The following is a 24,684-nucleotide window of genomic DNA, read 5'->3' on the forward strand; positions in this document are numbered from 1 at the left end:
GCCTCAGTTTCCTTATTTATAAAATGGGAATAATAATAGCAGATATCTCCCAGTGTTGCCACGAGAATAAAGTTAGATGATATTTGTAAAAACGCTTTGCAAACCTTAAAGTGATACACAAATGCTAATGATAATTATTATTATGCTAAATAGTACTATTAATATACTCATAATATAATAATAGCAAAATATATTAATATACACTAATATGTAATGTATTAGTATATACACTGCATATATGCAGTACATATGGCATAAATACTAATAGAGTAAAATATACTAATAATATAATATACTATCACAAATTATTATTATTATTATCCCAAGTAAGTCAAAGACTAAAATTAAGGTCCTGTATAAATCAAAATAACAGCATCTGTTGTGGTAGCAAAAACAAAACGAAACAAAAACAAACCTCCAAAAATCTACAAGTGGGTCCCCACCGATTGAGGAATGAAGGAGCAAACTATGCTTTAGCAAGGTAAGGGAATGTTCTCTCTCTCTCTCCCTCTCTCTCTCTCTCTCTCTCTCTCTCTCTCTCTCTCTCTCTCTCTCTCTCTCTCTCTCTCTCTCTCTCTCTCTCTTTTCTTTGCCGTGGCACTGTCTTTTTTATAAGTGAATAGCAAACCCTTCCCCAAAATGACTCAAGCTTTTGATTCCATAGATACCTTGGCACTAGTATTATTTACTTAAAAAACCTTAGGACAGGAACCTCACAGATAATATATATCTAATGCCAAACAGCTGTTTCAAATGTGTGAAATGCCAGCGACAGGTGGGAGATAGGAACAGCTGAAGGTGATTCAACAGAACTGGGGAGTCAGAGAAGAAGAAGGGTCAGTACCAAACCCAAGAGCCCAAAATGACTCTGGCATGATAATAACTAATAATGTTGGCATTTATATGACTTATTAAGTTTTTATAAAGCGCTTTACATGTGTTGACTCATCTGACCACCACAACTCTGTGAGGTGGGTGCTATTATTATCCCCCTTTTACAAATGTGGAAAATGAAGCAGAGAGATGGTAAGTGACCTGCCCAGTGTCACACAACTAAGAAAAACCTGAAGCAGAATGGGAACTTGGGATTTCTTGACCCTCTCTACTGTGCCGTGTAACTGCTGTGGTCACACTGAAGGAGTCAATTAGAAACATGTCTCTTTACATGAGCCCAAGCCTTTTAAAACACTCATTTTCTTGAAGCTCTCAACCTTTGCCACATTTTCTTATTTGGCCCATCGGGTCCTAATCTTTCCTCATTGCTGATGATTTTCCAAGAATTTAATAAATCTGCTGCCTTTGACTCCTGCTCATTTATCTTATGTTATCTGCTCTGATCACAGAAGAAATTGTTGAAGGATCCATTTCTTGCTTCTGGGCCCTCAAGAAAGGAGATAATACTGTCATAGATTGCTCCACTCAAACCAGGCATGTATCCCATGCCCCATCATTCAGTCCCTGCCGCTGGCCAGACCTATCCAACAGGAGCCCATGTGATCTTGAGTTTTATTGTTATTATTGACCCTATTGGGGGTTTTCTTGGCAATGATACTGGAGTGGTTTGCCATTTCCTTCTGCAGCTCATTTTACAGATAAGGAAATTGAGGCAAACAGGGGTTAAGTGACTTGCCCAGGGTCACACAGCTAATAAGTATCTGAGGCTGGATTTGAACTTGGAGCTTCCTGATTCCAGACCTACTGCTCTGTGCACTATGCCACAACCTACGGTAATTCCACTCTATTGGTTACAAGCAACACGCCCACATTACAAATCCAGGATAGGTCACCACTTGGACCAGGCAGTGGCTCTAGGGGTCTGCTCCTCTCTGGGAGAGGTTTCTACCCTGTGAGAGGAAACTGTGGGTCTAGATAAATAATAAATAATTCAAAATTCTAAAGTGCTTTTAGATCCATGAAGCATTTTCCTCATCTAAATTGAAACTCAGTTTAAATGACTTGCTTGTGGTCACATTGCTTGTAAGTTGAGATATAAGATTTAACACTAAATCAAGCTCAGTAGGTATCAGAGTAAAATTTGTCAGCCAAGCTGCTGATCAGTCAGGTTTCATCCCCCAAGTGAAAATGTTGATGGGTTTCTATACCTGAAGTTTCATACCAGTTATAAAAAAAAATAGCTTTTCCTGCTCTTTCAACTTGTAGAGCAGGCCCACTTTTGCTACATTGCCATCTAATAGGGAATAGATACTGCTTAAGAAATGCCTAGCTGTGCCACTGAAAGAATTCTGAGCTATATGTAATGAACGAGTCCACCAGAAATTGAGTTAGTTAACCAGAGCACCTGGCTGTGGTAGAGGTTGAGGTCCTGAGAGTAGAGCAGGGGTAGGGAATCTGCAGCCTTCTAAGTCTTTGGGTAAGGCCTTTTGACTGAATCCAAGTTTTACAGAACAAATCCTTTTGTCAAGGGGATTTGTTCTGTGAAGTTTGGATTCAATCAAAGGGCCTTAATTAGGGCCTCAGGTTCCCCACCCCTGGGTAGAGTATTTTTGCAGTGGAAATAGTGGGTTCTGATTAACCAATTTGTCAGAGTATTGGCTTAGGTGAAAGGTGAATTGGCCCAAGTAAATATGACCCTGCGGGGCTTCATTAAACAGTGAACCCTGATTAACACCCACCTCAACTCACTACTGGGTTGAAAACAGCCTCGCCAAATGGTTCTTTCCAAGCATCACCCCAGCGATGTATTCAGAGGAACCCACTGCAGCCCTTGGGGTCATAATAGGAAGGGACACCACTCACTTGGGCCTGGTGTCTCTTTAAAAGGGTTATGCTTATAATAAAGTTTGCCATTATTTACTAGGCCTTGGAGGCAGACACATGAGGCTTGCTCTGTGACCCTGGGCAGGTCACTTAACCTCTATCTCAGTTTCCTCATCTGTAAAATGGGGATAATACTGCCTTCCTCACAGGGTTGTTGTGAGGATCAAATAGGATGTTTGTAAAGTACTCAGCACATCCTGGCACATAACAGATGCTATATAAATGCCAGATGATAATGATGATGATGATAGAGAACAGAAAGGGTTCTGTAATGAGGGGGTCCTCAGCAGAACTAAACTTTTTCCTTTCCCATAATCAACCCAGATCATCAATTGAGAATGGAGCATCAGCTTTTCTGAGGCCCATTAGTGAAAAACACCCTAGATACCAATGTCTGCTTTTGCTCCCAGATGACCTCAGGATAACCAATTTGTTCTATGCCTTAGTTTCCCCTTTTTGAAAATTGGTTTACTTCTCTCTTATTTTGTGAATGTCAGTACACGTTAAAAAAAAGTCCTGTGGAAGTAAGTGAACTGTGACCACAATTTGAACCCAATGTGTGACTTGGTGGTCACCTATAGCAATAGTTAAAAACTGATATTCAAATAGTACCTTAAGGTCCTGCAAGTACTGTTGCGCACACTAATTTGAGCCTCATGTGAGTCCTAGAGATATCATTAGCTCATTTTATAAATGAGATAATTGAGAGAAGTTAAGTAACTTGCTCTTGGTCATATAATGTTGGAGGCAAGATTTGAACCTTGCCTTTTTCACTCCAAGTCTAGCATTTTATCCACTGCACCACCCTGCCAAAAAAAAAAAAAAAAAAGCAAACACCAAACAAAAATCCAATGTTAACTTTACAGCATACTAGACTCTTAGGAGTCTAGGTCAAGACCAAGGTAGGTGATTGTTCTGTTGCATCTGGTTTTATCAAGCCACGTTTTGGGTTGGACACTGATACGGAATTTATCTGGAAAAAGGGAATTAGGATGGTGAGGAGGAGACTTAAAATGTGCCAATGAAGAAACTTGGTATGGCCTGGAGAAGCCTTGGGGGGAGTTTTGGGGGTGGGGTGGAGGGAATGGAGAACTGATAGCTGCCTTTAACTGCTTAAAAGGCTATCATGTGGAAGAACTGTGTTTACTCAGTCAAGAATCCCAGAGCCTAAGAAGTCTCCAAAAAGGGGAAAAAAAACTGGCCGTGGTTCTGTCACAAAACCTGGAGGCAGAGGCGAGGGCTCTTCTGTATTTCATTAGACAGTTGCTAGGAGGATTCTAGGTTGCCAACTTTCAAACTGGCACCAGCTGATACTGCAACAAAACCAGGGGTGCTGGCTCGATGTTTACAGAATGTTGAAAGGTAGGTCATAGCCATACATTGTCCCATTAGCCATGCAGTATAAATAAAATAAAATAAAAACCCGAAGGAAAGTGAGCTTATGCAAGCCAGACAATTTTGCCTCTCAGTAAACAAAGGATGTAGGGGAAGGATTGTAAGCATGGAACCTTCCCTCAATTCTAAACTTGAATTCCTCCCTTTTGAGTGTGATACCCTTCTCAGGACCAGAATTACACGGCTAACAGGCTCAGATGAACAAGACCAAAGCTTCATCCATCTGACTGAAATGGAAGCTTAGCTGCAAGTTCTAAATGGCTGATGGGAACTCCAATACAGCAGTGCACGGGTGAGAGAGAGATAGTGCATTGTAGTCATGGAGTGGGGAGCCCTGGTGTTATGGAGTCTTAGGTTAAGTCCTAACTTTGTTGGGGTTTTTTGTTTGTTTGTTTGTTTGGGGTTTTTTTGGTGAAGCAATTGGGGTTTAGTGACTTGCCCAGAGTCACACAGCTAGTGAGTGTTATGTGTCTGAGGCTGTATTTGAACTCAGATCCTCCTGAATCCAGGGCCAGTGCTCTATCTACTGTGCCACCTAGCTGTTCCCCAGTCCTAACTTTGTTAACTAGCTGTGTGACCCTGGGCAGATTACTTAACACCTGAGCCCCAGCTTCCTTCTCTTTAAAATGAGGCCAGTGATGACTGTACTACTTTCCTTTCAAGCTTGTTGTGAGAAAGGCACTTTGTGAACCCTAGAGAACCCCAGAAATGGTAGTTATTATGACCAGATAGCCACAGCAAGGTAGCACAGTGGATAGAGTGCTGGGCCTAGAGTCAGGAAGACTCATTTTTGTGAGTTCAAATCTAGCCTCAGACACTAGCTGTGTGACCCTGAGTAAGTCACTTAACCCTGCTTGCCTCAGTTTCCTCATCTGCAAAATGAACTGGAGAAAAAAAAATGATAAACCACTCCAGTATCTTTGCCACGTAAACCTCAAATGGGGTCATGGAGGGTTGGACATGACTGAAACGACTGAATAGCAATAACCATAACTATTTTCTGCTAGAAAGGCTGAGATCAGCCAAATGGAAACTAAGAATCAAAACCATCACTTTGCAAGAGTCACAGAGCAAGTCCTGCATCTGGACAACTGCTAGAAACATTATTCTTCCCATTCTTTATTTTTTTTGGGTGGTAGGGCAAAATTGCTATAGGAGAAGAAAAGGTAAGGGTGTGGGGGAAGGGAAAAGGAAAGGAGGACACAGATGTCAAGGAAACGGCAGGAAAAGAAGACTAAACTCTTATACCCTTTCATTCTTAGTCTATCAAGAAATGTACCTTTCTTTTATAATTTTTTTTATCTAGACTAATGATATAAACTCAAGATACTTAGAGGGTCAACCACCAACCTACCTGCCCTCAGCCCCAGTTCTCCAGTCTAAAGGGGAAGCATCATACTCACTGAGTCTATTATCCCTTGCAGAGCTTGAAAGCCATCATTTACAGGAAACACATGGTCCTTGCTGTCAGCGATTCGAGCCAGCTAAGAATATACAAATACATATGTGTCAGGTTTGGATGAAACTTTCTGGGAGAAGCAATGTGATTCAAGAGACTCGGACCCCTTTCAGGGTGAGGAGGAACCTGGGGCCTTCAGTGGCCCTCTGGGAACTAACCACAAAGCCATCAGTGATAATGAGCTTACCAGGCAGGGCGAGGCAAAGTCAGAAGGGTTCTGCTCCAATTTTGACACTTGTTTTAATACTTTTCTCCTTGGGAGTAGAAGTAAAATGGCCTGTTTAAAGCAAAACTTGGTCTGACTTGATGTATTTATGAAGTTGGGAATAGGCCATTGGCTCATTTTTCTTCCATTCATCCAAATTCCCGTTGGCAACTTTGATTCAACCAGATTCAAATTCCCTTTCAGAGCAGATTTTTTAAAATAAATGTAGGTTTTGACTTTTAAGGATATAGATGATTGGGGCCCTCTCCTTCCACCTAGAGAGAGCTAAGTCATTATAGGAACTGACTTGGATAGCTCAAATGGTTCTGTCTGGCAGAGTATTGGGTTAAAGAAAGAAAGAGACTAATCTGAGTGACCCTGAAATTTCTATTATTCAAGCCTCCTGACCTTATCATGGACAATCATATAACAGGACCCTGAACATTTATAGTAAAGCCTTTTTTCAGTGAGTGTTCTGTTTTAGGTTGCCTCTTACAGTTCATTTCTAATCTTTGTACATCTCCATCCCTGCTCTTATGCTTCTTCTAAGTAGCAGAGTTAAGAGCGGGTGTTAATACCAACCTACCGTTCCCTTTGTTAGCACCGAAATACATTGAGTGGATGGAATCAACTGAAAGTTAGGCTAGAGTGCCAAATGCAAGGTTTCAAACAGCCCTTTGGGAGAATGCACAAAAACAGGAGAATTCAATTTCATATGGATTTCAAAACCTGACCAAAGTGTCCCTGTTTATGAGATGTAATTTGTCTAGTTATTAGATCGTAGGCTCTTAAGGGCAGGGGCTGTCTTTCTTGTATTCATATCCTCAGTGTTTAGCATGGTGCTTGGCATGTCATAAAATACTTAAAAGTGCTTAAAAATCATAAAATGTCTAAAAGTGCTTTAAAAAGCTCTCTTTCTCTCTTCTCTATCTCTATTACTTTCTTTCTCTCTTTTTTCTTATCTCTTCTCCTTCTCCTTTTCCTTCTTCTCCTTCTCCTCTTTCTCCTTCTCCCCCTCCTCCTCTTTTTCTCTCTATCTCTCTCTCCCTTTCCTCTCTCTCTGTTGCCCCCATTCTTAAAGTATTCCCCAGTGCAAGCTCTTTTTAGGAGCTGGAGTCCTCCGTGACAGAAACTGGCCACCTAAATAAAAGGGCCAATTTGTAGTTACCTTATTGCGATCTCTCCACTACAAAAGAAAAGTATGTTACTACTATCTGAATGTTATTGTAGAAAGAGTTTTATACTTGGAGTCAGGACACCTGGGCTCTGGGCCAGGTTTTGTCATTTAGTTTGCTCCTTGGCAAGTCCTCATCTAAGCCACATGAATCAGTTCCTCATCAGTACAGGCAGAGAAGTGGACTAGAGTTCTTAATCTGGGGTGCATGAACTTGGGGGAAAATACATCTTTATTTTCATTAAACCTGTAACTGAAAGTTAGCATTTCCTTCAATTGTAAAGGTAGGCAATGAACATTATTCTGAGAAAGCCTCCGTCCATAGCTTTCCCCAGATGCCAACACAGTCTATGACACCATAAAGGTTAAGAGCTCTTAGGTGTTCTTGGAGGTCCCCTCAGGCTCTAAATCCAGGATGACAATTGGGATTCTATTCTGCTCACTAGTGAACCTGATGTGAGGGAAATGCCTCTGCCTTTTCCCAACTCTTATGGCTGTCTAGATTGCTGGCTATTTCCCCAATTATTTCATGACCCATCTAGCAGCTCATGTAATTGCTGTATATTTTCTGGTTATTCTTTGCCTGGTCTTTGGACATCCTATCTATCTGGACCTTCTGATTGTAAGCTAAGAGGAGGGTAAAGCTGGAAGAGAACTTGCAGGTTTCGTCTAGTCCTCTCATTTTACTGAAGACGAAGAGGGCCAAATGGCTTGCCCAAGATGGAATCCCTAACAAGTTGGCAGAGCCTAAATAGGATTCTGTGTTCTTTGAGACTAAATCTAATATACTTTTTGCTATACCACTCTGACTTCCAATATTTATACACTTTTGATTTTGATAACTTCTCTAGACTCTGATTACTATCCATCCATATTTGTGCCCTACTTCCCTGGTCACATCGTCCTTATTAGCCTCCTGGACTGGTTGGTCCATCCCACCCCTATGTGCCATATCTTCCCTTGTGAGTCAGGCTTTCATTAAATTGTCTGAAATAATTCAGATGCGTTCTCTGAACCTGTGGGAATTCCAAAGCAACAATTCTAGTGGCCTCCAAAGATGTGATATGCTGTAGCCCCACCCCACCCCATCCAGTCTTAACTATCCTTGTTTCTTTTCAAGTACTTCACATACAGTAGAACCTGAGCTAGTCAATGAATTGGACTGTTCCTACTGATAGAGCATCCCTCTCACCTCCTCCAGCTTTAATATGAGCTAGGCTTGAGAATTTTCTGCTTCCCTTATGTGATCATAACTGGCAGGTTATCAGGGGGAGGCTAAAGTCTTCAGCTCAAGTATAAGGCTCTCTCTAAGTGGCTGCCCTCTACCCAGAAGTGCTAGGCCTGCATCTGATGGACACCCTAGCCCTTCTTTCAACCATTCCAGACTAATTACTCCCCACAAGTTATATTTTAAATAAACCTAAGGATGAGAAGGCCTTTTGATAGCTCTTTTGCCTAGACACTAATCTCTTTGGGCCTCAGTTTCTTCATCTGTAAAATGAGAGAATTGTATCCAATGGCCTCTGAGGTCCCTTCCAGCACTAGAGCTATGATTTTTATGATTCTATGTGCATGATTTATACTTAATACAATAATCATAGGGATTCATGATTTAGGAACCATAAGACACACACACACACACAAAACAAATTCTTCCTTAATGTATCTGAAAGTTGCCAAATCAAAAGAAGCATATTCCATCTAATGCCAGGCTTCATATTGGTTGTTTCTACTTTTCTTTCTCCACAATATTTTCATTTTATTTAACTGCTTATATTCTAGTAATATAGTTTTGCTGATGTGGGTGCTCCCTTCACTGATATAGACCTCAACACTTCCACACCTTAGTGGATACTTTAAAGGGTTGCTGTGGCCAGAAATATCCATCACCTAGCAGCCAGCCATGTGGTGATGAGCCTTCAGCACTTAGCTAGGCTGATCCTTGGATGACAGACACACAGTCTGTTGCTGAGCCCATACTCAAAGATTTTCCAGCTTGGTAGGACCTGTCAGGGCTCATGCTCCACTGACATGGCTTTCGAGAATCCAAGGCCATTCCGTGCTGTGATGAAACATAGGAGCAGGGTTTTAGTGGAGGCAGCTGCCTGTGGGAGCCCTTAATATAGCCTTTTCCTACCGGTCATAGTCTGTGAAAACCACTGGTCCTACCTGGGTTTCATTGAAATCTTTCACCCCAACACAGTAGACAGTTGCCCCTAGGTCTCGAGATCTGTTAGCCTAGGAGAAGAGAAAGGAATCACATTAGAAAGGGAGGAAGACCACAGAACTCAATTGATTAAAAACAAATGAAACCATTTAAATATTCCGGGACAGTTTGCAGTTTCCATATTTTCATATTACATTTTAATCTGACAAAATTTTCTTTCTACTAAAGAGCCAAGTACTTTCCAGATGTCAGGGTAAACTTTTCTTTTGCCAACACAGATATATAATGAGAACAGCCTCATTGTTTTAGCTCTTTAAAGTTTATCAGGCATATTTCCCACAACAGTTCTGTGAAGTAGGCAATACAAAAAATATTTTGATTTTATCGATGGAGAAAATGTGGTTCAGAAGACTACATTACTTGCTAAGGGTGCCCTAAGGCTTTTGACCCCAAGTTCACTGATCTTCAATTGCATCATGCTGCATCTCATGAGGTGAAATGAAAGGTCAGTTATGTATTGGCATAGGTATATTTTATTACAGTTCTGTCACTGAGTAATTTTATTTTAATCATCATTTGACATTAATCTTTTTGAATTAAATATTCTGTGCCAACACAGATATATAATGAGAACAGCCTCATTGTTTTAGCTCTTTAAAGTTTATCAGGATAGTTTCCTAAGATTAAAAAATAATCCTGAAAATCCTTCTTTAATAATTTTAAGTAATAAATAAATGACAAAAGGGTGCCCTTGCCCTTATTATTTATAACTTCCTTAATGAATCTTCTCCTCACCAACGTCACCTCCTGTATGTGCATCCTTGATTCTCCTGTCTTTGCCCACAGTGAAGGAAAGGGAGAGATGAAATGATAAAACATTATGATTTAATCTTAATCTCAATGAATGATTAGGCAAAAAAATGTTAAGTGACAGGATTTTAATAAACATCTGCCTTAACATAAGGCATTATATGTTTATTGTTAAAATATGAGAACCCTAGTGACCCATCCAAATAGGGTTCAATTATATAACTATTCACTTTATACAAAATATTCATCATTTTTATCACAAAAAACCCCTATAAACATTCATAAGAAAATAAGACATTGCTTGAGAAGCAAAAAAGATGTGCTAAGATGTCCCAGGAGTGGAAAGAGCAACTTATCAATTCAGTGATTTTCGAACAAGATTGCCAAAATCACCCTGACATTCATACCGCCTTTCTTAATTATTGTGAAGGCTTTGATTCAGTCCTATACCCATAGCTTATTTGGGTATTGCAAATATATAAAAAAGACCAAGTATAATGAGAATATTAGAGTATTTCATGTCCATGTGGGAAAATGTCACCAGCACCACGATGTGAAGAACCATATACAGAAAATTCCACATTTCTGAGAGACATTTTAAATCCATTATGGTTCCACCTAGTTCTAAACCCTTTGTTATTGACCCTACATAGAACTCAATTAAAGAATCAAACTAAACATATTAATTATTTGATGCACAAAGATAACATCAAGCTTTATGTTGCACTGAAAACAAATTAAACATCTTCTTGTTCTCATGAAATCTTTCTCTAATGAATGCAAAATGTCATTTGGACCTGATGAATATAAAATTTTTAATGTATACCAAAGAATAATGAAGACTGAAGGCTTTTGGACTGAATCCAGGAGTCATATTAAACCAATTAATGAAGGACACCTCTGTCCTGAGGGCAAGACAGATGAAGAAGGCTGTTGCTAAACAAGATAAGAATCTTACTGGCAACTTAAAATCAACTCTGAATGGGAAAAATACATTTGTAATAACAACAGCTATGCAATTTCAGTCTTATTGTTCAACTTCAGAATTGTAAAATGGGTAGAACAGATATGGAAAGTACTCTAACAATAACCAATACAATACTAAGTAAACAAACAGTCCATCACCTTAAGGCTGCTATAGAAAGATTAACACTTCTTCACCAAAAAAAGAAAGAAAGAAAGAAAGAAAGAAAGAAAGAAAGAAAGAAAGAAAGAAAGAAAGAAAGAAAGAAAGAAAAAACAAGAGTGAGAAGTGATTGGAACTTTTAGAATGCATGATAAAATTTTAAAGCATACAGAAACATTTTTGGAACTATCAGATGATATCACTTCATTGAACTAAAGGATATGTGCCATTGAAATTATTGAGGGCAACCAAGAGTGGTTTCCCTCTGGCTAGAGCCTATGAAACAACTAAGATTGAGGAGGAGAATCAAAAAGTCCTCCATGGGCAGTATCCACATGAACTTAGGCAACAATATGTCAGCAAAGGAGCATTGAACAAATGGCCGAACCATGTGCGTTTATTTGTGGAATGGAGAGATTTATGATGGGAATTGAAGACCAGGTCACTGCTGCCAGAAATAAAGGTTATCCTTAAGGAGTCTGGACTTAGTGATCAATTTATAAAATAGGCAAAGAAATGATTAAAAGGAAAGAAAGAAAGAAAACCCACACAACATATTACTATAAGCCATAACAATTTAGTACCTAGCAAGTACCTAGTAAGAAATGGAGTGGTAGGTAGAATCACACATCAGCAAATTTCAAAATATCCTAGAGAACTTAATGAATAAGCTATATTAGAACCAGATCATTATCACAGACTGAACTGCTTCCCAGAACTTCTCAGACAACACCAATCTATAAAAAACTTAAGAGTGTTTTAACAGATACTACCATATGCTGTATATGCATAATTTCCATGCTAGATGGGATGAAAAGCTTTCAAAATATAGAGACCTAGCAAAGGAGATCAATATCATGTGGGAACAAGATGAGTTGAATATCATCCCTGTCATCCCCTCTGCCACTAGCATTGTACTAAGGATGATTTCCATAAACTTACAGAGGATGCATTTAATTTTATTCAAATACAAAAAGTAGTCATTTTGTTCACTTGTATCATAGTCCCTTGAATATTACATAAAAGATAATAGCATAATAGCAATTTTCTCTAGCATAGTTTGGCAAATAGCTGATGCAATGGATAGAGTGATGGACTTGGAATCAGGAAGATTCTAGTTCAAATCCTGTCTCAGATACTTATTAGCTGTGTGACCACAGGAAAGTCTGCCTAAGTTTCCTAATCTGTAAAATGGGGATAATAATAGCACCTACCTCTCAGAGTTGTTTTGAGGATAAAAAAAAGATATGTGTATGTGTGAAGCACTGTGCAAACCCTAAAACACTCTACAAATACTATTTTTTATTATTATTATTATTATTATTATTATTATTATTACTTCTATCTGAACCTAATTGAAAAATATAAGATCATAGCAATATAAATAATAATAAAATAACATCCTCAAAGTCCATCATACATATCATGGGGAAGATAGCGTGGCAAAGTAAGGGAGTGACCACAAGGATATACAGTAGGAACTCTGTGTACAACCTTGAAGGTGCTACAATACCTGTGAAGGATGGATAGGAATCTTGAAACATGAGCCAATATCTTGAAACATGCCCTGGCTATATGACTGGTTGGATTATCATCTCAATCAATCAAGTGACACTTATTAGGCATCCACTATTGCCTATTTCCACTATAGCAACTATTGTGCTAGACCAAAACAATGAAACTATTCTTATGAATCTCAGAAATAGATATAGGGATAGGAATACAATATGGCCCTCTTCGAAATGGCAATGATCGGCTTCACACAGAACACAGTACAATTAGTGGTGTTCCTTTGTGTTTTGGTACCATAGAGAGACAGACACATAGCAACCAATCAGAAAATTCAATACCCTGCCTACTGGAATTTAGTACTGACCACTACAGCAAACAAACCAAGCATATGTATAAAACAGGGAAGGCACAACTACTTTTATACAGTATCACGACAAAGTTGGAAACAGATCTCAGCAGTTATGATCGAGGAATTAATGCTGCTTTTTGTCAAGGGCATCCACAGCTTTGAATTCTATAATGATGTATCACCGACCAGTGAAGGGCTATATCAAGAACAACTTCATCCCTAGGGTTAGATTAGATAAAATAAACGATGCAGCTGAGGAACTAAAAAATCTAAAGATGGTGAATTTAAAAAATCCAAGGTCTGAAAATCTTCAGTGAATATAAAACTCCCAAAATTCTACCTAAAAATGAACCACATGACAAAAACAGCACCAATGTCTCAAATGATTTTTTAAAACCTTTGTTGTTCAGTCATCTTCAGTCGTATCCAGCTCTTCGTTACTCCATTTGGGGTTTTCTTCACAGATATACTGAGGTGGTCTGCCATTTCCTTCTCCAGCTCATTTTACAGATGTGGAAACTGAGGTAAACAGGGTTAAGTGACTTGCCCAGGGTCACACAGCTAGTAAGTCTCTGAAGCCAGATCTGAACTCAGGAAGATGTCTTCCTGACTTCTGGCCCAGCACTCTATCCACTGCACCACTCATAGCATTTGTATAGTAGTTTGTAAAGCACTTTATACATATTTCACTTTATCCTTAGAACAACTCTGGGAAATAGGTATTATTATCATTATTATTATTATATTATTATTATTATTATTATTATCATCATCATCCCCATCTTGCAGATGAGGAAACTGAGAAAAACAGAAGTTAAGTGACAAGCCATGGGACACAGAGCTATTAAGCATCTAAGAATGAATTTGAACTCAGATCTTCTTGACTCTAGGTCCAGAGCTCTAACCATTGAGCCACTGAGCTGCAAGGACATGAGAATATTTAGACTACAATTCCAAAAAAATCTCTTTTTGAGTTTCATGCCATAAATCCAACTAACAACAAATTATGCCAAAAATTATACCAAATTATGCCAAAATAGTAATTCAAAACAGTCAGTTCATGTTATAACCATCATTAATTAAAACATTCCCTCACTGAATTTGACAGAAAATGGAAAAAACAACAACATTTTAGCACCTGCATGGAGCAATGTATGTCACAGGAAAGGTGGCACCATAGAGGAATTCATACTAAAGATAGGAATCAAATACCGCTACGGCAGAAGTGACTTGACAGAGCCCTTGAAGATGTGTTGAAGGACAAAGATACTTCAATGTACAATTGGTACACATAGTAGAAAACTTGAATGCCATACTCCTTAAAGGCAAACAAAAAGAAATATCTGAAAAGAATTCAGGAAACCAAAATATATTAGAAATTTCAGATTCTCTTAATCAGCAATTGAAAGCAGAAGTTTAAAAGTCAAGATGATACAAGAAGGGAAAACAATGCAAAGTACAACAGAAACAGTTCAACTTGAATCAAAAACAGAGACGAGAAGGAAAGAAATCAGGCAGAATACAGAACTCTCCCCCTCCAAAAGCCGGATGTGAAACATTTCTAAACACACACACACACACACACACACACACACACATACACACATATACGCACACACCCACACCCACACCCACACACACACACACACACATATATATAATATATATATGTATATATATATATATACACACACACACACATCCATATATATACAATTATAAGAAGTCCAATCCAATAAAAATATTAATTAGATCAAACATTAAATAGAAAACTTTCATACCATTAACATAATGAATAATGGAATAGTTGTATAGAGGTAGAAGATTAAAATTCTAGCCTCTGCAAAACTGGAAAGTAATGTAGACATCTAAGATCCATAATTACCAACTCAAATGCTTCACAGTGGTACATGAATTATTAGAAATACACTTTACCAGCTTTTCTCAAACATAAACCTGATGCCACCAATCTCAACATAAGTGATCCCTCCAAACAGAGACTGATTACTCTCCTTGTTGATACTATATAAATACAGAATTTTGTGGCTTGCGAAGCACTTTACAAATATCTCATTTGATCCTTTACAACAGCCCTGGGAGGTAAGTACTGTTATAATCCTCATTTTACAGATATGAAAACTGAGGCAGACAATAAAATTATTTACCCCCTTTATTTTACAGATGAGGAAACATGACTTGTCCTAAGTCACACAACTAGTAAGTGACTCAGATGAGACTTGAACTCAGGTGTTTCTGACCCTAGGTCCAAAACTCTACCCACTGTACCACCTAGCTGCCTCATTTCTAGTTTATATTATGAGAAAAATCTATAAATACAAGAAAACAATATATTAGCTAATATCAAAAAGGGTGGGCCAAAATAGTCCCAGATGCATAAAGATCAACTTATTGATTCAGGAATTATTAAGCAAGCTGAATAGCAGTGCCATTACATACACTTATTTTATTGGTTATTGCAAAGACTTTGAATTAGTTTCATATTCATGACTTATTCAAGCACCTTAAAATATATAAAAGTAAAAAAAAAGAGTGAGAACATCAATGTATTTTATAACCACATGGAAAGCAGTTCTTTATTTAAAATATACTACTTTAAGGTCTGGATAGAGGAAGAAAACAAATCCTAGATATGCACTACCTGGCTAAATGAAGTGAAAACAAAACCTGGGTTCACTGGTTCACTATTGGAAAGACACTCGATGGTATTAACTGGAGATGTCTACATTGAGGGATCAAGAGAGAGATTTATATACATAGTCTATAAAGAACTTATAGCCTCTTAGAATTGAAGCTGTGTTAAAATAGAAAGATCACTGGACTTAATGGCCAGAGGCTTTGAGTTCAATTCCTAGATGGCACGTGTACAAGCTCTGTGACACGGAGCAATGCGACGTGGAGCAATGCATAGAACTTATCCTACAAAATGAGGGTGTTAAACTCAGTGATTTCTGAGGTCCCTTCTAATACTATGACCCTAATAAGGGGAAAGAGACTTAGGGATCAGAGTCTACCCAACCTTCAAAAAAGGAAGCAGTTCTATCGACTCTTGGTCAGATGATCATCTAGTCTCCCCTTGAACTCCTCTTAGGAGTGCAATGCTCATATAATCATAGCATTTAGAGTTGGAAGAGACCTCAGTGTTCACCTAATTTAATCCCTACTATCACCTACCTAACCAAATGGTTGTCGGAGCCCACCATCTTTCAGGCCAAGTCATTCCACTTGGGGACAGCTAATATTGAGCCTAAATCTGACTCTTTTCAACTTCTATCATTGCTTCTGGTTTTGCCCTCTGGGACTAAATAGGAATAAGTCTAATTCCTCTTACACATAAGAGTCCTTTGACTACTTGAAGACAACCACTATATTCACTCTTAGTTTTTTCTTCTCCAGTTTTCTCTTAGTTCCTTTAACCAATCCTCATATGATATAAAGTCAAGACCCTTCATGATTCTGCTTTCCAGAATTCAACTGTGGTCCTCAGAAGTGGACATCATACTTCAGCTCATGTCCCCCCTTAATTACTCAAAAGTTATTTTTGGTTGAGTCAAAATTTAAATCTATTGAATACCTAATCATTGGTCCTAATACTGACTTGGTTGGGGTGAGGGGAGCAGATAGTCAAAATGTCTTGACTATGTATTTCTAGTTATTTTTTTTAGCCAAAAACAAGGTTTATTAAAGATCCACCATGTTAGCCAGACTCTTAAGGAATCTGAGCATCTGTGAACTATTGGCTACATTGTAAAAATTTGAGCAGTGGCTAGATTTTAAAATCTAAGCCTGTATTTCTAATTCTTTAGGATATAGTATTAATGGATTTGAGGTGGCTAGGTGGCACAGTGGCTAGAGTACCAGGCCTGGATTCTGGAAAACCTGAGTTCAAATCCAGCTTCAGACACTTTCTACCTATGTGACACTGGACAAATCACTGAGCCCCTATTTACCTCAGATTCCTTATCTGTAAAATGGGGGTAATAATATCACCTATCTTGCAGGGTTGTTGTGAGGATCAAATGATAATAATCTTTGTAAAGCACGTAGTAAATGCTATATAAATGTTACTATCATTATTATTGTAATACTTAGCACAGTTCCTGGCACATAGTAAGCACTATATAAAAATTTTTTGTTGTTCACTTGTTTTAGTCATGTCAGACTCTTTGTGACCCCATTTGGGTTTTTTTTTGGCAAAGATACTAGAGTAGTATGACATTTCCTTTTCCAGATTATTTTACATGTAAAGACACCGAGGAAAATAGAGTAAAGTGACTTATGCAGAGTTACACAGCTACTAAGTGTCTGATGTGAGTTATGAACTCAGAAAGATGAGTCTTCTTAGCTGCCCATACAAATGTTAGTCATCATTATTATTATTTAAGTCAAAATATTATAGTAGAAAGGTCATTGGACTTGGTGAGACCTGTATTTGAACCTCCTACTTATAGTTGAATCACCTTGGACAAGTCATTCAACCACTCTAGACCTCAGTTTGATCATCAAACAGGACTACCTCATTAGGTTTGTACCAAATGTCAAGCAGGATGGTGGTGCTTTGTAAACTTTAAAACAATTATTAGTGGCTAACTGTAATTAAGTAAAAAGCTAACCACATTATTCTTATTATTTTTTTTACCCACTCTAGGATATAGTATATTTGGAGATATAATCCCCAAGGTCATACTCCATGGATATTATTATTAAACTGTAGCTAAAGAGGAGAGGCAGAGCTCACTCTTTGGTTTGAAATATGTGTCTTTTACTTACCCAAGGCTCTGCCTTCTGAATTATATAATACTTGAATTTCAGAACTAGGAATAGGAAGACAACTTTACCTGGAACAATACTGAGTTATAGTATATATTAAGTAAATATTTATTAAATTCAATGAAGAAAGTAATTTCCCCCCTCTTTTCTTCCCTTCTCCAACCCCCAAGCTTGGGGCTTATAAGTGTTGGTGGGATCATAGGATTTTCGAGTTGGAGAGAAACATTCTCATTTTACAAATGAGGACGCTAAGATGAAGACCAATTGATTAAGTGTTTCACCCAACATCACACCAGAAATAAGTAGCAGGAATTTAAATCTATGGCTTCTGACTCCAAATCAAGCACTCTCTCCCCTATACCACCGCCATCATATTCCCACCTCTACACAAAATTTTCCTTTACCACAGTGATGATGCTGGTGGTAACTACCATTTGACTGATCCAAAACCTTCCATAGACACCACACACACACACACACACACACACACACACACACACACACACACATACTGCCCACAGAACTAAATGTAGCCTTGGCCTGGCAGTCCTTTAGTAATCTGGTCTCAGTCTACCTGTCCAACCTCCTCTCTTGCCACTCCCTTCCTTAAACCTCCTAGTCTAGCCAAACAACATGTGTGGTTAAGCAAGAGTGGAAATTTTGGGTTTTTATATTTTATTTCTTCTTTCCTCCATAAAGTCTGCTTTTATTGGCATCTGGCAACCTGAATTTAATGTCTATACATGTGACATACACGAAATTCTTTTCCACCATCTCCTGTGCAGAGATTTCTAGCAGGCAGCAATTTCTTTAATCTCTAGTCTTTTCCTTCTTGAGTTTTCATATTGGACTTTTGCTGCATCCAAACCAAGATAAATTCAGTACCTACCACATAGACAAGTTTTGTTCTGAAAAATTTAAGCATATCATTTGCCAAATATTCAGGAAATGCATACCATATTAGTTCCCATATTATTCCTCCTCATCTGTTTAGCCCCTAATATACATTTGGAACAAAATTTTGAAATGTGTCCCCTCTAAATTACTCTCTCCCTCCAGAATTAAATTTTTAAAAAACATTTATCTGTTTTGAAATAAAAACCAGGTTGCCAGCTGAGGTTTCTCTAAGCAGAACAAATGTTTGCTTGGGTATGAAAAAGTGTAAATTAAGGAGCTGCCAGCTGTTTGTCAGTGATTGGGATGAGTACGTTGGTCAGCACCCCTTCTCTATGTCTGCCCAGTTGTATTAGATCCATTCCCTCCAAATCTCTGTGCTGCTCACCCACTTGCTCACCTGGTTTGAGAGTGACCTCAACCCCCCCAACCACAATGAACTTCAGTCCTTTAAAGGAAACCTGAGCTAGAGTTGTTCCAAGTATCTGTTCTTTCTTTTGTTTGGTTAAAACTTTGGCAAACTCCAAATCTAAAACTTGAAAGGAAAGGAATTCCTAAAGGCAAGTTCCACATTTCAATTATTTGGTAAATTCCCTTCCTTGCTTTCATACAAGTGTAGGGAATTTCATTTAAAGGAGGTTTTGCTTGCTCTATCAGAACACTTACAGAAAACACAAACTTGCTGACGTTGAATGGCATGTGCTAAATTTCAATTAACTGTACTACAACTGCTGCAAAACTCTGGCTGAGTCACTGTTCCTAATTAAATATTAAGATCTCAAAAATTAATGTAGGATGTGAAGAGTAGCTATGTGCCTGGACCCATATTTTGGATTTGATTTCTCTCCATTTCACTATATTAGGAGAAAGGAGGGGAAACTATGGAAGCAAATATGGCACCAATGTTTCTATTTGGACAGAAAGAGATATTTATAATCTGTAAATCCTTGGAGATCTATGGTATTCACTACGCTGGTATGATAGTTGATCTGGGAGCAGGGAAACTAACACCTGAGGACCAAATCCAGTCTGTACCTACTTCTGTATGGCCCATGAGCTAAAAATTGTTTTTATGTTTTTGAATAAAATGTTACATTTTTATTAGACATTTAATAAATATTGGTTAATGGGTTGACCAATCGACAGTGTTAGGTGATGGATGACCTACAAAGTTTGAATAAGCCATAGTCCCTGACCTCACAGAACTTACAATATAGTAGAAGAACCAAATTCACGTTTGACACATATGAAGAGATATAAGACCAATGTAGGTGTGTGTGTGGATGTATGTGTGTGTGTGTGTGTGTGTGTGTGTGTGTGTGTGTGTGTGTGAGTACATTCAGCAAAGGGCTAGGCAAGCGCAGTCTCTTACCTCTTGCTCTGCATAAAAGAAGAGATCTTCATGGAGTTCTCCATCTGTCAGAGCAATGATGACACTAGCAGTCCGGTAGCCTGCCAAATGCAAAGCAAATTTGTTCATTCCAATAAGCCTATACAAGATAAGCCCCTTTCCTTAGCACTAGGGATAAATGTATTTTTGGCTTAGCCACCAACATACCACATCACGGAACTTGAATGCTACCCAGAACAGAAATGGGAGAAAATGTGCTTTTCTTCTAAGTTCTCAGCCTCAAACTACTCTACAAAAGGTATACTCTAATCATGGCATGAAGATGACCCTGTATTCCCAAAGGCCCTAGAAAAGGAATATAAGCATCTAGAGAGCTTACCAAATCCAGAAAAGCTTTGACTACAGAGCGGTCATTTGGAGACCAGCCTAGCTGAGTTGGGGAAAATCATCCCCAGAATTGTCCACCAGGTCACAAGTTTCTTTGTGAATAATAACTCAATAATATCTCATAATATCTCATAACTCATAATAACTCAAGAAAATGATCTTAAGGAAAACATCCAGGACACGGATGAGCTAAAGGTCTATAGAAGGAATACCCATGTAGGTAAGTATTGAGTGAAAGTTGAAAGAGGCAAATTTAAGTTTGAAATCAATAAAAATTTCCTAAGAATTAGCACTGTCCAAAACTCGAATGGCCTGCCTCCAGACTGGACAGAGTGGGTTTCCCCCTCCTTGGAAGTCTTCCTGAAGAGGTGGGTCACCACCTATCAGATACATTCTAGATGACTATATAGATGCTTATATTCCAGCTCTAAACCTGTGGTCCTATATAATGCTTTACACACAACAGTCTCATGAAGTTGGCAATGAAAACATTATTATCATCACCACTTTAGATATGAATAAACTGAGGTTGAGAACCATGTAGTCACTTGCCCATGGTCACACAACTAGGTCCAGTTCTTATAACCCCATGTCCAATATTGTTCCACTATGTTATGTTATCTTGATAAATGGGAATTCCTAGTCTAAAGCTTTATTGCCAGGGCAGAGAACTCTGGAGAGAACTGCAAATGCCCAAACGTAAGAGAAGAGGAATTGTTAGGTGTCTTCTGTTGGTTGCATTGGGCCCAGGGAAGGCAAATGGGCTGAGAAAAATTGTCTAAAAGAAGGGTACAGTGGAGAATCCAGTAATACTTCTGGAGATCAGGATTTGAATTCACGTCCTTCTGACTCCAGGGCCAGTGCTCTATCCACTGTACCACCTAGCTTCCCCATACATTGCAATATTATTGCAAAAATAATTTTGACCTAGCAATCCCCCTGAAAGGGTTTCAGGGATGATACTTTGAGAACTGCTGAAATAGACAATCTTATATCCCTAGAAGAAAGAATCTTCTTTATGGCTAAATTTTTGTAGGAGTAATCAGGCTGTTAAAGAGTTGCTCAGATAAGCAATAAGTACTAAACAATCCCTCTCTCTACTGCCCCCACCCCACATTTACAAAGTGCTTTGTATGTACACTCTAAAATAGTTGTTGTGCAAAAGCTTAATGCACATAAATCCTATTCCCTCTATGTACAGGACAGATAGTATACTGATAAAAAGATTTAGTGGCCAACTCTAGGCAGGGCAATTACACATGCAACAGATATCAAGGCACACAAGTCTACTAAAGCATGCTTGAAAACAAGGCACAAAACCAAATGGCAATTGCTTACTGTGCTTGTTTGGGTTCTCTGCTACTTTTAAGGGAATTTTCCTCTATGTGAACCAGCCAAATTGAACTAGTGTCTTTCATCCTCTTATATACCTTCCACCCTCTTTGTGAATGAAGTTTACATATATGAACTATGCATAAGGTTGAATATGTGCATGATGCCAGTTTTTTAGGAGCAAACCAAAAAAAAAATGAAAGAAAGTTGGATAATTCATAATATCTTCTTACCTTGAATATTTTCATAATAAATCTGCTCATTGGCCTGAAATACACATGAATAGGATGGTAAGAGAGAGATTCATGGTTTGCATCTCAAATGAAATATTTATGCACACAGCTCAGAATATGACTCTACAGTCAGAACGAAGGCTCTTAAATACCTAGAATTAGTCCCATAATTAATCAGTGATGATGATCTGAGGCTACAACCACATTGGATTAATTATCTAGGTCACGCTCTGCATGAACCTGGGATCCCTTTTCACTTATGCTGGAGTGAGAGACATTTTCTCATCAAATGAAGTTCCTTATTCTACCAACCTGTGAAGACATCCCTTTGGGGAAAGGGTGGGAATTCCCTGCGGGCTGTTACTGTCTGCCAAGATTTCATTAACTAATGAGCTCTTCACCAGAGCCAGTGTCAGACAGGCCAGAGATGTTAGATACCTCTGTTCACTCTACAAGGCAAAACAGAATTGTCGTTGCTATTTCATTTATGGTTCTTTTTTTTGGGGGGGGTGGGGAGTAAGGCAATCGGGGTTAAGTGACTTGCCCAGGGTCACACAGCTAGTAAATGTCATGGTCTGAGGCCGGTTTTAAACTCAGGTCCTCCTGACTCCAAGGCCGGAGCGCTATTTACTGCGCCACCTAGCTGCCCCTTCTTTTGTGGTTCTCAAACAAATATGCTTTTTAATCCATGTGTCTTCTCTGGCTAGAATGTGTTGTTCTGAAAATTCCATACGTTCATGTTTTATAATTATTCAAAAATTTACCCTTTGAAACCCTTCATTCATGTACGTGTCTCCTCCAGGCAGGACTTTTTGTAGCTCTTCTAAGCCTTGGCGAATCTGTTCTCTGAAAACCAAAAAGATACTGTGTAAGACTAATCGAGGAAATCTTTGCTTTGGAGGTTTGTCCTACTGGCATTGGTAGTAATGCAAATGTCACAGGTGGGTTGGTAGTGTTTTCATATGACTGTATTGGATGAATGTATATGCTAATTGCAACAGTGCCAAACTAATGTGTTTAGTGAGTCAGTCAATTAAAAGTTATTAAGTGTTATTAAGTTATGTTATTAAAGAATTAAGTTATTAAGCCTACTATGTGTCAGACATTGTCCTAAGCTCTGGGGATACAAAAAGAGGCAAAAGAAAGACCTTACCCTCAAAGAGCTTACAATTGAAGAAAGAAGATAATAAGTAAACCAGTAAGTACAAACAAGCTCTATACAGGAGAAATAGGAGATAATTAACAGAGGGAAGGCACTAGAATTAGGAAGGGTTGGAAAAGTCTTCTGGTAGAAAACGGGATGTTAACTGGAACTTAAAAGAAGCTAGGGAAACAAGTAAATAAAGATGTTTGGGGAGAAAAAAAAGCATCCTTAGAAATCTATTAACCAGTCAGAACTGTCCCTCTTAGTGAGAGTGTATGCTATATAATGGGTAGCTAGGTGGCACAGTGGATACAGTGCCAGGCATGAGGTTGGGAAGACTCTTCTTCCTGAGTTCAGACCTGGCCTCAGACACTTACTAGCTGTGTGTCCCTGGGCAACTCACTTCACCCTGTTTGCCTCAGTTTCATCATCTGTAAAATAAGCTGGAGGAGTAAATGGCAAACCACTCCAGTATCTCTGCCAAGAAAACCCCAGGACAAAGTTCATGGGCACATAGAGTCAGACACAACTGAATGACTAAAAAACAAGTGATTACTCAATTACTTCAGTAAATGAATGAATTCTTCTTATATCACTGGTTCCTATCATGGAAGTTATTATATGGTGAATAAGTTGAATTAGAAAATTTTTTAGTTAAAACTAGAAGTGTTGAGGTGAGATAGGAAGGACTGTAAGATGTGTTTGGCTACATAGCCTTCTCAGATGGGTATACAAGGGATCCTTAACAAATATTCCATTTTCCCATTGCCCAAAGAGTGCCTTGTAATTGGAATACCTCCTCTAAACCTGTTCCAGCTGCTTGCACATGTATTTTCCTAAAATCTGTGTTTCCCTGGTGCCAACACAAATAATGGTTAGGTGGGAAAATTACTTTTTACTTGGCCTTGTTCCACTGATGCTGTTGTGTCTGGTGAGGTCATGAGCTGAGTTAAATGGTCCTAAGTCTGTATAAGTAAGCCCCTAATACAACTTCTAGTTAGTTCTCAATCAGATGGCATCTCTCAGCCCCTGATCAACCTACTCCTTCTTCAAACATCCCAAAGAGCCCAGAAAAATAAATACATGATCTAACAGAAGCACTCCAGAAGTCCAGTTGGACAATGGATTGTTGTGCTTTAGTCAGAACTAACAGGACTCTTTTTTTAGAGAATTAAGACATTTGGAGAAGAAAGTCTTAAAATGTTGATAAGCTCCTGTTATCTTCATGGGAACTTGCTGAAGCTGGAGTAGGGGTCATACAGTGGGCAAAATCATCATTAAACAACTCTTCTACTATATTGCTTGGTATAATATGATTGATATATATGTATATATATATATATATATACATACACATGCATATACATATATATGTATATACATATCATTAAGGATCACAAAGCACTTTCATCACAATTTTCTTGTAAAGCCAGTAGAACACTAGTATTATAATTCCTGTTTTGCAGATGAGAACACTAAGATTCCAAAAAGTAAAGTGACTTGACTGAAGTCAAAAAGCGATGGACCCAGGACTTTATTCCAGATCTTCTGATTAGGTGGAAAAACCAAAGGATTTGGAG

The 24,684-nt window shown here is 38.5% G+C and overlaps 1 protein-coding gene across 1 annotated transcript in view; it reads right to left on the bottom strand.

Annotated features, from left to right (window-relative positions):
- Positions 1 to 24,684, bottom strand: part of ANTXR1 (ANTXR cell adhesion molecule 1) — a 324,308-nt gene that overhangs the window by 244,062 nt on the left and 55,562 nt on the right. The window contains exons 4-8 of the mRNA XM_020985369.2: positions 22,725 to 22,806; positions 21,961 to 21,994; positions 20,030 to 20,109; positions 9,181 to 9,249; positions 5,577 to 5,657 (exon numbers count right to left, since the gene is read on the bottom strand). Of these exons, the coding sequence (XP_020841028.1) occupies positions 5,577 to 5,657; positions 9,181 to 9,249; positions 20,030 to 20,109; positions 21,961 to 21,994; positions 22,725 to 22,806 (346 nt within the window). The remainder of the gene's footprint in view (positions 1 to 5,576; positions 5,658 to 9,180; positions 9,250 to 20,029; positions 20,110 to 21,960; positions 21,995 to 22,724; positions 22,807 to 24,684) is intronic.

The sequence above is a fragment of the Phascolarctos cinereus genome, unplaced genomic scaffold (genome assembly GCF_003287225.1).
Source record: "Phascolarctos cinereus isolate Bilbo 61053 unplaced genomic scaffold, phaCin_HiC Scaffold_2;HRSCAF=192, whole genome shotgun sequence".
Classification (NCBI taxonomy): domain Eukaryota; kingdom Metazoa; phylum Chordata; class Mammalia; order Diprotodontia; family Phascolarctidae; genus Phascolarctos; species Phascolarctos cinereus.